This window comes from Pongo pygmaeus, chromosome 10 (assembly GCF_028885625.2).
Source record: "Pongo pygmaeus isolate AG05252 chromosome 10, NHGRI_mPonPyg2-v2.0_pri, whole genome shotgun sequence".
NCBI lineage: Eukaryota > Metazoa > Chordata > Mammalia > Primates > Hominidae > Pongo > Pongo pygmaeus.
The window spans coordinates 122,215,874-122,228,661 of NC_072383.2; the positions used below are offsets into that span (position 1 = coordinate 122,215,874).

Here is a 12,788-nt window from a genome sequence, read left to right on the forward strand (position 1 = left end):
GTATTTTTAGTAGAGCTGGGGTTTCACCATGTTGGTCAGGCTCTTCTTGAACTCCTGACCTCAGATGATCCACCTGCCTTGGCCTCCCAAAGTGCTGGGATTACAGGTGTGAGCCACTGCTCCTGGCCTAGTCTCCAACTCCTGACCTCAAATGATCCACCTGCCTTAGCCTCCCAAAGTGCTAGGATTACAGGCGTGAGCCACTGCGCCCATCCAGAAGGGCATTTGTAAGGAGCTAGTATTCAAATTTAATTTGGCAGTAGGAATTTGATTTTCTCTCATCTGTTTTAAATGATTATCTTGAGTACGTGGCAAAAAGAGATTATGACCTAATCACACTCCTCTGAGTCCTTAGAGGAAGAACACTAATCTGGTCAGAATAAATTGTGTCTTTTCTATCTTTATATCCATAGCCCAAGAGTTTGCTGAATTGAAGTAAAAATGGGATAGAAAACTGAATTCAAGGAGAATGTCCAGAGCCCTAATACCAGAAGGCAGTCTGCACAGCCAGGGCAGCATTCTTGAACAAATGCACCTCCACTCTCACTCAGAATGCCGACTGCCTTTCTTCTTTTTCTGGCTGACATTTAAAATTAAAAACCAAAGTTGCTGGGCTGTGATCTATGGCAGCCTTCCAGCCCTTTGAAAAGATAAAGTTCAACAGAAGTGGTGAAATGAAAATGAAGAATAAGGAGTGGTCAGGATCTATGAAAGAATTATAGCTAGTTCTGATGGACTGATTTTTCCTTTCTCTCTTGATTATCCAGTCTCTGGTGTGCTCGAGAGCTAGATCTGCTGACCTTAACTTCTGAGGACTTTGAGCAAGTACCATACTGTTCGGATGATTTTCAAAAAAGTGACATTTAGCATTTTGATAAATGGCTGTCTTTGAAAGTTCATATTCTGAAAATTCAAGATGTTTCATGCAAAATAAATGATTTAGTACCATTGCTAGGTTTTTGCATAGGAGTATGAATCTCTCATGATATTACACAGGGAACTGGACCAACCTGCTGTGGCTTAAAATTGCTGTCAGCTGTTAGAACAGTTTTAGAAAAATAGGCCCTTTCCTTTGTGAATTTCCAGTACAGAATTTTATTATTTCCCAAGTCTCAGAAAACAACCTTGCAGGAAACCTTTTTGATTTCACTCACATTTAATTTACAAAGTGTTCCCTTATTATGGCACTAGAAGGGTGTTGTGGCTAGGGTAGATTGTCTAGAAAACAAGACTGCCTGCATTAGGGAAGCCTTGTGAGATACCTTCAGGACAAAAAGCAAAGCCAGTTGCAGTGTTTGTGTAGTTGTCAACTCTGAGCATCAGAACAGGGAGAGATTGAAAACATGCACACTTGGCTGGGTGCGGTGGCTCATGACTGTAATCCCAGCACTTTGGGAGGCCGAGGCGGGCAGATCACCTGAGGCCAGGAGTTTGAGACCATCTTGGCCAACATGGTAAAACCCCGTCCCTACTAAAAATACAAAAATTAGCTGGGTGTGGTGGCAGGCGCCTGGAATCCCAGCTACTCAGGAGGCTGAGGCAGGAGAATGGCTTGAACCCAGGAGGCGGAGGTTGCAATGAGCCAAGACCGGGCCACTGCACTCCAGCCTGGGCGACAGAGCGAGACTCTGTCTCAAAAAAAAAAAAAAAAAAAGAAAAGAAAACATGCACACTGAGGCTGGGCGTGATGGCTCACGGCTGTAATCTCAGCACTTTGGGAGGCCATGGCAGGTGGATGGCTTGGAGCTCAGCAGTTCGAGACCAGTCTGGGCAACGTGGGGAAAACCTGTCCTTACGAAAAACACAAAAATTAGCCGGGTGTTGGTTTTGCGTGCCTGTAGTCCCACCTACTTGGGAGGCTGAGGCTGGAGAATTGCTCGAGCCCAGGAAGCGGAGGTTGCAGTGAGCTGAGATTGTGCCACTGCACTCCAACCTGGGTGACAGAGTAAGACCCTGTCTCAAAACAAAAAACAAAAAACATGCACACTCAGACTCCAACCCTGTACATTTCGGCTTAGTGTTCTATGGGCTGTGGTGACTTTGAAAGAAAAACAATGGTACAGTCTCCATGGTAGGGACTTTGGCAGTCTCCATGAACATGACAGAAGCAAATACTCTTTGATCTAGCAACTCTGCTTCTAGTTTATTCTGTAGACCTTTGTGTGTGTGACAGTGTGCAACACTTTTTGAGAGTAAACGATTGGAAGGAAGCTACCTATCAGTGGGGCCTAGATCAACATTAATAAATATCACCTCCATATGGTAGGCCAGGGCATTGTAGGATGTTCATTAGCACCTTCCTTGGTGTTTACCCATAGATGACAGTATCCTCTCTCCCCCTCCAGTTGTGACAACCAAAAATGTCTCCAGACTGCCAAATGTCCCCTGGGGGCCTCAGTCATCCGTGGTTGGAGTCTCACTCTGTCGCCCAGGCTGGAGTGCAGTGGCACGATCTCAGCTCACTGCAAACTCTGCCTCCCGGGTTCAAGCGATTCTCCTGCCTCAGCCTCCTGAGTAGCTGGGACAACAGGCGCCTGCCCCCATGCCCAGCTAATTTTTGTATTTTTAGTGGAGGCAGGATTTCTCTATGTTGGCCAGGCTGGTCTCAAACTCCTGACCTCATGATCCGCCTGCCTCAGCCTCCCAAAGTGCTGGGATTACAGGTATGAACCACTGCTCCTGGCCATGAGAGCCACTGTCTTATGTACTCATATGGAGTTATTGCTAGACATTTTTTTTTCTTTTTTTGAGGCAGGGTCTCACTCTGTCTCCCAGGCTGGAGTGCAGTGGTGTGATCACAGCTCACTGCAGCCTTGAACTGGGCTCAAGGGATCCTCCTGCCTTAGCCTCCCAAGTAGCTGAGATCATAGGTGTACACCACCACACCCACCTATTTTTTTATTTTAATTAATTTTTTGTAGAGATGGATTATTGCTATGTTGCCTAGGTTGGTCTTAAACTCCTGGGCTCAAGTGATCCTCCCTACTTGACCTCCCAAAATATGGGGATTATAGGTGTGACCCACTGCACCTGGCCCTCTCTAGGATATTTCAAGGGGAAAAAAGAAAAGCACAGAACAGCATGTATATATTATGCTGCCATTTAAATAAAAAAACAAAGGAGGGCCAGGTATGGTGGCTCATGTCTGTAGTCCCATCTACTCGGGAGGCTGAGGCAGGAGGATTGCTTGAGGCCAGGAGTTTGCGACAAGCCTTGGTGACATAGTAAGACCTTGTCCCTTAAGAAAAAAGGAAAGAAGGAATATATACACACATATACATATATATGTGCTTTTTTTTGTTCTTGATTTTTTTTTCACATAATTGCGTGTATAAACTTTCTGATGGATTGATTTTTCCTTTCTGTCTCGATTATCTAGCCTCTGATGTGCTCAAGAGCTGGATCTGCTGACTTATCAAAAAAGTGACATTTGGCCGGGCGCGGTGGCTCACACCTGAATTCCCAGCACTTTGGGAGGCTGGGGTGTAAGGATCATTTGAGCCCAGGAGTTTGAGACCAGCTTAGGCAACAAAGTAAGACCTGGTCTCTACAAAAATAATTAGCTGGGCATGGTGGTGCACATCAGGAGTACCAGCTACTTGGGAGGCTGAGGTGGGAGGACTGCTTGAGCCCAGGAGTTCATAGCTGCAATGAGCTATGTTAGCGCCACTGTACTCCAGCCTGGGTGACAGAGTGAGACCCTGTGTCCAAAAAAAAAAAAAAAGGCCAGCCACAGTGGCTCACACCTGTAATCCCAGCACTTTGAGAGGCCAAGGCAGGTGAATCACTTGAGGTCAGGAGGTCGAGACCTTGAGACCAGCCTGGCCAACATGGTGAAACCCCGTCTTTACTAAAAATACAAAAATTAGTCAGGTATAGTGGCACACACATGTAGTCCCAGCTACTTGGGAGGCTCAGGCATGAGAATTGCTTGAACTCAAGAGGCGGAAGTTGCAGTGAGCAGAGATGGTGCCACTGTAACTTTGGCTTGGGCAACAGAGCAAGACTATCTCAAAAAAAAAAAAAAGAGACATTTAGTGTTTAGGAAAGATAACCAAGAAACTGGCAATTTTGGTTACCTGTTGGAAAGGCAACAAAGGTGGCCAGGGGTGGGAGAGAAATTCATCAGTATACCTGCTTCTATATACTCTTTGAGAATAAATTCTAATAATTCTAATGGGCACTCAGGTTTGAGAAACACTGCTCTAATGCAGCAATAATTACCCTGTCTGATCATTTCTTTTTTTCAGCAATCTGGAAGCAGAGTCCATCCTAGATTCTGCAAATTCACCTGATGGTTTCTTTCTTTTTTTTTTTTTTTTTAGATGAAGTCTCACTCTGTCGCCCAGGCTGGAGTGCAATGGCACGATCTAGGCTCACTGCAACCTCTGCCTCCTTGGTTCAAGGGATTCTCCTGTCTCGGCCTCCTGAGCAGCTGGGATTATAGGCGTGCGCCACCTCGCCTGGCTAATTTTTTTGTATTTTTGTAGAGATGGGGTTTCACCATGTTGGCCAGGCTGGTCTTGAACTCCGGACCTCAAGTGACCCACCTGCCTCGGCCTCCCAAAGTGCTGGGATTGCAGGCGTGAGCCACTGTGCCCGGCCTCACCTGATGGTTTCTTAGCAAACTTCAGTAGAATGTTTACAACGCGGCCCTGATAAACTTGAGTGCTGGTAGGAGGTGCTACCTCGCTCAATCTGTGAGCAACCAGCCCCGTGCCCTGGATGCTTGGCAGGTGGAGAGAAAGACAGTGTTACGTGGGCAAGCCTCCAACTCACCAGTTGCAGGCAGAGTATCTGGTCTCCGTCTGCTGCTGTAGCCCTGTGAGTCAGCCAGACGTGTGGTCCCCAAGCCAGCTTCCCACCTAGCACCCTTGTTCTGCTACAGCTCCCCCACCTGCCCTCCTGCATTGCCTAGGATCCCACGCCCCGCTTTCAATCTGCTCTGGGACATTTGTCTTCTTCTTTGCAGGGGACTAAGTATATGACTTAATGAATCCTAAAAGGAAAAAAAGATGTCAGGAAAAAAAAGTGCACACAAGAAATGTTGCAACATCTCATCCTTAGCAACTTTGTTTGGTTAGTACTGCATAACTCACAGCAGATTCCAAGGCACCTGCCTTGAACATTGCTACATGCTCTAGGCATTATCAGGAATGCAGCCAGGGCGCCTGCAAAGTTGTCTCCAGTTTCTGGGTAGGAGGACCATCATCCGTATTGTCTGTGGCTTTGTGTCTGAGTTGGGCTACTGAGCCTGTGACTTCAGACCCCTTGTCTGCCTGATGGATACATTCGGTATAATACGTTACCACCACAATTTCATGAATGTAACTAATGAAGATCTAGCCCTTCCATGCCTCCTGCTGAACTATGTCACCTGTGATAATAAAACCTCTACACATAGCATTTTATACAAAGCAAGTCAAACAGCAATGATAGTGGCAAGTGATGTATTTGGCTTAAAGAAGCTTGTGTTACTGAAGTTAACGCAGAAGTCTGGCCTCCGTTCGTGGGATTATTAAATATATATCCTACGGGATCAGAGTCATCTATTAGAAACAGTGATAGCCCTGGGTATAAATAAACATTTCTTTAGAGTTTGGCGTCAGTTTTTCAATGTCCATCCTCAAATCAGACAGTCTGTTTGAGGGGTCAGTTTTCAGGGTGTGTCTGCACCGAGAGGCTTGAGGCAGCAACGACCCCTGGGCTGCAGTTCGGTTGCAGACGCTGGTGGCGGGCAGTCCAGGTTGGAGGGTGGAGGTGGGCCAAGGTCACAGGTGCTGCAGGGCTTCTTGTCCTTGCTCTGTGTAACCGTCATCGCGGTGGGTGTTTGCCCACTGTCCAAAGGACTCCTGGATGTGCACGTTTCTCTGCGTGTTGGCCACGCGCTTCTTATCTCGGGAGAAGAAGCTAAACCTTTGGAAGGGAAAGCAAACACAGAAATGAGAGCTGACCCTTTGCTGTGCACGTCACATTTTTTGCAGTGCCGGAGACATACAGCAGCAAACTCAGAAGGGAGCAAATCAATTCAAGGTGTGAAAGACAAAGTTGGGGGTGCAGGTCAAAGTTATTCCAAGAAAGCAGCGGGGTATTCTGCGTGTCATTTGGACACGGTACCTTGGAGGTCACGCGGTATGGGCAAGGCATTCATGTTGATGTGATGTGTGAGGTGTCTTCCACGTTAGCCTCTATGGAGGATTTATCCCGTTACCAGTGGGAATCAAAACAAATCATGGGTTTCTTTAATTACCCTAATGATGCAGAGGTTTCTTTAATTACCCTAATGAAAACCGTGTGGAATATAAGAGGATTCTGTTGTAAACAGATGAATATTTCTAATTTAAATAGTTCTGTATTTGTTTAATGTCAGTCAGGAAACTGTGGCCCAGATTTCATGGACGTTACTGCTTAGGATGAGGCTAAAGGAAGTACTTAAGAAAAATGAACAATAAAAAATATATTATGGGCTGGGTGTGGTGGTTCACGCCTGTAATAACCCCAGCACTTTGGGAGGTCGAGGCAGGCAGATCACTTGAGGTCAGGAGTTTGAGACCAGCCTGGCCGAGATCACGCTACTGCACTCCAGCCTGGGCAAGAGAACGAGACTCTGTCTAAAAAAATAAAATAAAATAAAATAAAATATATAAGTAAAACATGATACTCATGGTTCTCTGATATAAAATTTGGGAAACATCAATTTGCACTTTCAAAAATAGATTTAATGGTGAAAGCCTTTAGACTGTATCACTGTAACCAGCTACAGAGCCACAGTTAGTCTGGCCTCAGAGTTTAACTGAGGTAGACAGAGGTCTTTTTAAAACAGCTGTGACTGCTGCATATCGATCAGAGAGAGTCATCAGGAATTTTCAGATGCCTGAAAGATAAAGGCAGAAGTCACAAGCATACTTGAGTTTGTTACCATAGAAAAAAGAAAGAAAAAAAAAAACAAAAGAAAAAGTCACAAGCAAAAAGCCTGCAAGGTAGTCCATTTATTTTTATTTATTTATTTTTTGAGATGGGGTTTCGCTCTTGTTGCCCAGGCTGGAGTGCAATGGTACGATCTCGGCTCACTGCAACCTCTGCCTCCCTGGTTCAAGCGATTCTCCTGCCTCAGCATCCTGAGTAGCTGGGATTACAGGCACCCGCCACCACACCCGGCTAAGTTTTTGTATTTTTAGTAGAGATGGGGTTTCACCATGCTGGCCAAGGTGGTCTCAAACTCCTGACCTCAGGTGATCCACCTGCCTTGGCCTCCCAAAGTGCTGGGATTACAGGTGTGAGCCACTGTGGCCAGCTAACGTAGTCCTTTTAAAACAAGGTCTGCTTTGAGGTCATGTAAACAAACTAGGACCCTGGTCAGTGAACCTGAAATTGGCCTACCTTGAGGAATTCCCAAAAGCTCTTCCTAAAACTGTCCTTTGATACTACCAGGCTCTATTAAGATTCCTTCTGTTGTCACCAAGTTCTACTCTTTTTTTTTTTTTTTTTTTTTTGAGACAGAGTCTCGCTCTGTCGTCCAGGCTGCAGTGCAGTGGCTTGATCTCAGTTCACTGCAACGATTGCCTCCCAGGTTCAAGCGATTCTCCTGCCACAGCCTCCCAAGCAGCTGGGATTACAGGTGCATGCCACCGTGCCCAGCTAATTTTTTTGTATTTTTAGTAGAAACGGGGTTTCACCATGTTGGTCAGGCTGGTGTCAACCTCCTGACCTCAAATGATCCACCTGATATCATATAATATCATATAATAGCTATGTTATGTTTCCTGGGAGGCAAGAATAGGAACAAAGCCACTGCGAAATCAAAGCTTCGGATAAACTATTTTTGGTTCCCTCTGTTTGCTGGTTGCTAGTGTTGCAGCCTCTAGAGTTTAGTTTTAATCACATCTGGGTGAAAATGATTTCACTATTCTGTGGTTACTGGATCCTACAATCACTTCCTACCAGGAATAAACTGATCTTTCATTGCAAAGCCACGGCAAGCCAAGTTTATCTGATGAAACTCTCCCTAGCAACTAAGATGCCTTTTCTCTGTGACAGGTAAGTGTGCTGGTGAATGAAGGCACAATTCTCACAGCGGGTTATTTGTGAGCTCTTTCTATAGGGTAATCCAGGCAATTAGCTGGCGAAAAATACAGCAGCAACACACCACAGTTACGCTTCACCTCTCTCTGACTCAGGTAAACAGGAAGGCCACTTAGCACTTCCGACACAGACAGAATCAAAACACTGGTCCCCTCCTCTGCCTTTCTTTTTAAACAAGATCAAATGGCTGACTTGAAGATGGCTTGGAAAACAAAGCAGTTTAGAAAGCTACAGGGTGAACATCAAAAACATAGGGTTAGTGTCACTCGGGGACCGCAGTGGGCGTTGATTACTGACCCGTCACTTAAAGGACCTTCTTTACTGGATCATGGGCAAGGTGGTTTTAAGACAGAAACAGAAGAGACAAAAAGAATTATCGGTGACAGAGCCGAGAATTCTGAGGCTTCGCTCGAGTAGACGGAGCGCAGCCAGTGGCACAGCTGAAATCACACTCAACATCCACTTCAAATGGAGCACACAGGTGGCGGCCATGCAGCTTAAGTGGCCGGGGGAGACAGGTCAGCCCCAGCAGTAGCCGAAGCAGACATTCCAAGGGCACAGCTCAAACAAAACCCAAAACACACACAGTGCCTACAAGGGAAACAAGTCGTCGGACAGGCTGCAGTGTGGGGTCATCTATTATCAGTCCCGCTGCTACCATGGGCATTATGGCTGTAAAGATCCTGGTTAGAGAAGTACAGATAGACACAGAGAAGATAAAAACAGGGGAGGCATGAAAAAGAAACAAACTCCACAGACACCAGTGGAAGGATTTGATTAGGGTCTAAGTTAGGGGTTGAATTGTGTCACCTGCCTCTAAATTCACTTAAATTTTTTTTTTTTGAGACGGAGTCTCACTGTCTCGTCCAGGCTGGACTGCAGTGGCGCAATCTCGGCTCACTGCAACCTCCTCCTCCCGGGTTCAAGCGATTCTCCTGCCTTAGCCTCCCAAGTGGCTAGGGATTATAGGCGTTTGCCACCACGCCCGGCCAATTTTTGTATTTTTAGTAGAGACAGGGTTTCACCATGTTGGCCAGGCTGGTCTTGAACTCCTGACCTCAGGTCATCTGCCCGTCTCAGCCTCCCAAAGTGCTGGGATGTCAGGTGTGAGCCACTGCACCTGGCTATTTGTAAAAAAAATTTTTGGGGCCAGGTGCGGTGGCTCATGCCAGTAATCCCAGCACTTTGGGAGGCCGAGCGGGGTGGATCACCTGAGGTCGGGAGTGCAAGACCAGCCAGACCAACATGGAGAAACCCCGTCTCTACTAAAAATACAAAATTAGCCGGGCATGGTGGCACATGCCTGTAATCCCTGCTATTCGGGAGGATGAGGCAGAAGAATCGCTTGAACCTGGGAGGTGGAGGTTGTGGTGAGCTGAGATCGTGCCATTGCACTCCAGCCTGGGCAACAAGAGCAAAACTCCATCTCAAAAAAAAAAGAAAAAAAGAAATAGGGTCCTTACAAATGTAACTAGTTAAGATGAGGTTATGCTGGAGTAGGGTGGGTTCTAATCCAATATGACTGGTATCCTTATAAAAGGGGGACATCTGGACAGAGACAGCACGTGAGGAAGGTGGAAGTGGATATTGAGGTGAGGCTTCTGCAGGCCGAGGACAGCCAAAGACTGCCAGCAGCCACCAGAAATGGAGAGGTGTGGGACAGATTCTCCCTTACAGTCCGAAGAAGGAGCTGACCCTGCTGACACCTTTATTGCGGCCTTCTGGCCTCCGGAAGTGGGAGACAATACCTGACTGTTGTTGAAGCCCCTGAGTCTGCAGTATTTTGTTACAGCAGTTCTAGAAACTGATGCAGTATATGACAGCCAGCGATGACAGAGTCGCTCCCCAGGGCTAAAATGCAGGGCTGTGTGTAGGGAACAAGGAAGGCAAAATACGCTTTGGGAGGTGGTGGTGATGCTCTGGCAAGGGGGCCTTTCACTGTCCTCCCCAACGGCGATGAGCTGCAGGTGCCATGACCCTAAGCGCCAGGCGAGAACCAGGAGAGACTGTGAAGCAGAGAGGGGCCAGGCAGGACGAGGGCTGAGGCAGAGCCTGCAGAATCATCAGATATTCTGGTCTAAGCCCACGGTAAATAAATGCTCATCTGTTCATCAGCTGGGCAGAGGAAATGAAGACGAAACTCCAACCATGCCATTAGAGCTTATTTTGAAAAGCTATAATTTTTTTAAAAAGTTGGTTGGATAAAGATAAAATAATTGTCTCAAATGAGGTTTGGAGATGTTCCAGGTGTTTAGATTACCTTTGATGTGCTTCACAGAGTAGCTAGGAGTTGGTATCTTTTTCTTTCTTTCTTTTTTTTTTGAGACAGTCTCGCTTTGTCACCCAGGCTGGAGTGTAATGGCACAATCTCTGCTCACTGCAACCTCCACCTCCTGGGTTCAAGTGATTCTCCTGCCTCAGCCTCCCAAGTAGCTGGGACTACAGGCGTGCAACACCCTGCTGGGCTAATTTTTGTATTTTTAGTAGAGACGGGGTTTCCCTGTGTTGGCCAGGTTGGTCTTGAACTCCTGGCATCAAGTGATCCACCCGCCTTGGCCTCCCAAAGTGCTGGAGTGAACCACCACGCCTGGCCAGGAGTTGGTGTCTTTGCAGAACCTCCTGGATGGTTTCTCAGGATGACATGGAGAAGATGAGATGCCTTCTGCTAAGTGAATGGGCCCCAGAGGCCAGGCTACCGGGCACAGTTAGCTTTCCAGGGGCTCCAAGCAACACCATTTTGTACCCACCTTTGCCAGGACACCCAAAGAGGGTGCCCACAAAGATACAGTCATTGTGTGGGAAGTGGCCTCAAACACAGGGGGGACATTTTGCCTCAAGAGATGTTTACCACTGGGAATGCTGGACATCATTTAGGGCCTTTTCAGGGGGTGACCGATGCTCGGGGGCCTGGGACACCTGGAGTGTTCTGACTGAGTTACTCCATCTGTGTGTCTTTTTCTTTTCTTTTTTTCAGAGACAGGTCTCGCTTTGCTGCTCAGCTGGAGTGCAGTGGCACAGTCTGGGCCCACTGCAGCCTCGACCTCCTGGGCTCAAGTGATCTTCCTGCCTCAGCTTCCCTAGTAGCTGGGACTACAAGCATGTGCCACCATGCCCAGCCAATGAAAAACAATTTTTTTTTTCGTAGAGATAGGGTCTTGCTATGTTGCCCAGGCTCATCTCAAACTCCTGGCCTCAAGCAATCCCCCCACCTCGGCCTCCCAAAGTGTTGGGATTACAGGCATGAGCCACCGCGCCTGGCCCTGTCTGTGTCTTGCTGTGCTCACTGAGTGGGTGGCCTCTTCCCTTACTATTCCAGGGGCTGCCCTGCAGAAGCCACCTCCTCTAGAGGTACAGCCATTTCCATAAAAAGATTGACTTGTTTTGGCCCGAAGTTTGTCTTGAATACCCTGTAGCTGGTTTTAACTCCCCGCTCCCCGCCAAAGATTTCTGGAAGACTCAAACCAAATGAAGTTCTACCAGTGGCATTTCAGGCAGTGTAATGGGCGGCTGTGAAGAAGCTATTCCTGGGCTGGAGCGAGGGGGGTGGTGGGTGGGAGGACAGGGATAGAATGCACTGTCATTGCTACCCCTGGACACCTGGGTGGCCACCCACTCCAAAGCCAACCTTTCCAGTCCTCGAGGCCAGTTCTCATCCCTTGCTTCTCCGGTCCCCCCTCTACACCCACCTGTCTTCTTATCTCCTGATCAGCCCCTAGCCCCCGCCCTGCAAAAGGCAGCTGTGTGTGCGTCCATGGGACCATGACTGAGAGACAGGGACCACGCAAAAGGGGGCACTGGTGCCTGGTGTTCACTGGGGATGAGGCTGAAATCACTTCAGCACTCCCTCGTGACCTCCTGGGCAGTGCCAGCCTGGCCTCTCCGGACAGCAGCTGCTCAATCACAAACTATTCTTGGAACATCTTCCGGGCACACTGTTTTGACTGGCAGCAGGAGTTTCTGGTTCCCTTGTCTGGTTCAGTCTAGAAATGTGAATTCTGACGCCTGTGACTCATGGTGCACTGTGCAGACAAGGGGCCACCACCAGGGACTCAGGGAGGGGAGCGGGAAAACAGTGGGGGGCGGGTGGGAGCAGAAAAGGCATGGGTTCAAATGTGAAGACAGCCTTCCCAGCAGTTTGATCTAAATGTCAGTGGGCTTCTCTAGGCCTCAGTTCCCTCATCTGAGAAACGGGGATAATTATCCCAGCTCTGGGTCCCTGACAGGATGGAAGACACCTTAGTTCAAGTGCTCTAAGCTGCCGAAGCCCCTGAACCCTCCTTGGCGGCTGTGAATTGCTGCAGGAGGAGGGGTGGGAGAAACCAGTTAACAGTGTGAAGCAGAGCTGAACTGCCACCCTGAGCAGACCGCATGGCTAATACTCCCCGGAGGAAGGGCGGAAGAGACCCGGCAGACCAGGTGGGTGCAGGAGGAATGAAGGATGGAAAGATGCTCAGAACCGCCTCAGAAACTGTCATTCCCTGCGCCAGCCCAGGGAAGATCTGTCCCTGCCCAGGCCCCTCCCACCCTCCGGGCCACACTGGTACAGCTTCCAACCAGTAGTAGAGGTGGACAAAGGCGACCAGTGTCCGGCCTGCACTGGTCAAAAGCCCTTTGTGCCAGTTTGCTCTCCCAGTTATCCCCCAGCAAGTGGGGCTGCCACGGGACTGGTCACCCGCACCCTGTGGCTGAGAGGTTCTGGTCTTGCT

The 12,788-nt window shown here is 48.1% G+C and overlaps 1 protein-coding gene and 1 long non-coding RNA gene across 3 annotated transcripts in view; one reads left to right on the forward strand and one right to left on the reverse strand.

Annotated features, from left to right (window-relative positions):
• The first annotated feature begins 2,729 nt into the window (after nucleotides 1–2,729).
• On the forward strand, nucleotides 2,730–5,597 carry LOC134737646 (uncharacterized). Its single transcript, XR_010122747.1, has 2 exons — nucleotides 2,730–3,533; nucleotides 4,326–5,597. It is a non-coding gene; the product is annotated as an uncharacterized LOC134737646 (long non-coding RNA).
• RILPL1 (Rab interacting lysosomal protein like 1) overlaps nucleotides 5,437–12,788 on the reverse strand; it is a 60,695-nt gene continuing 53,343 nt past the window's right edge. For both annotated transcript variants that reach the window (XM_054444788.2, XM_054444789.2), the window contains exon 7: nucleotides 5,437–5,916. In XM_054444788.2, the coding sequence (XP_054300763.1) occupies nucleotides 5,772–5,916 (145 nt within the window). In that variant the 3' untranslated portion in view covers nucleotides 5,437–5,771. The remainder of the gene's footprint in view (nucleotides 5,917–12,788) is intronic.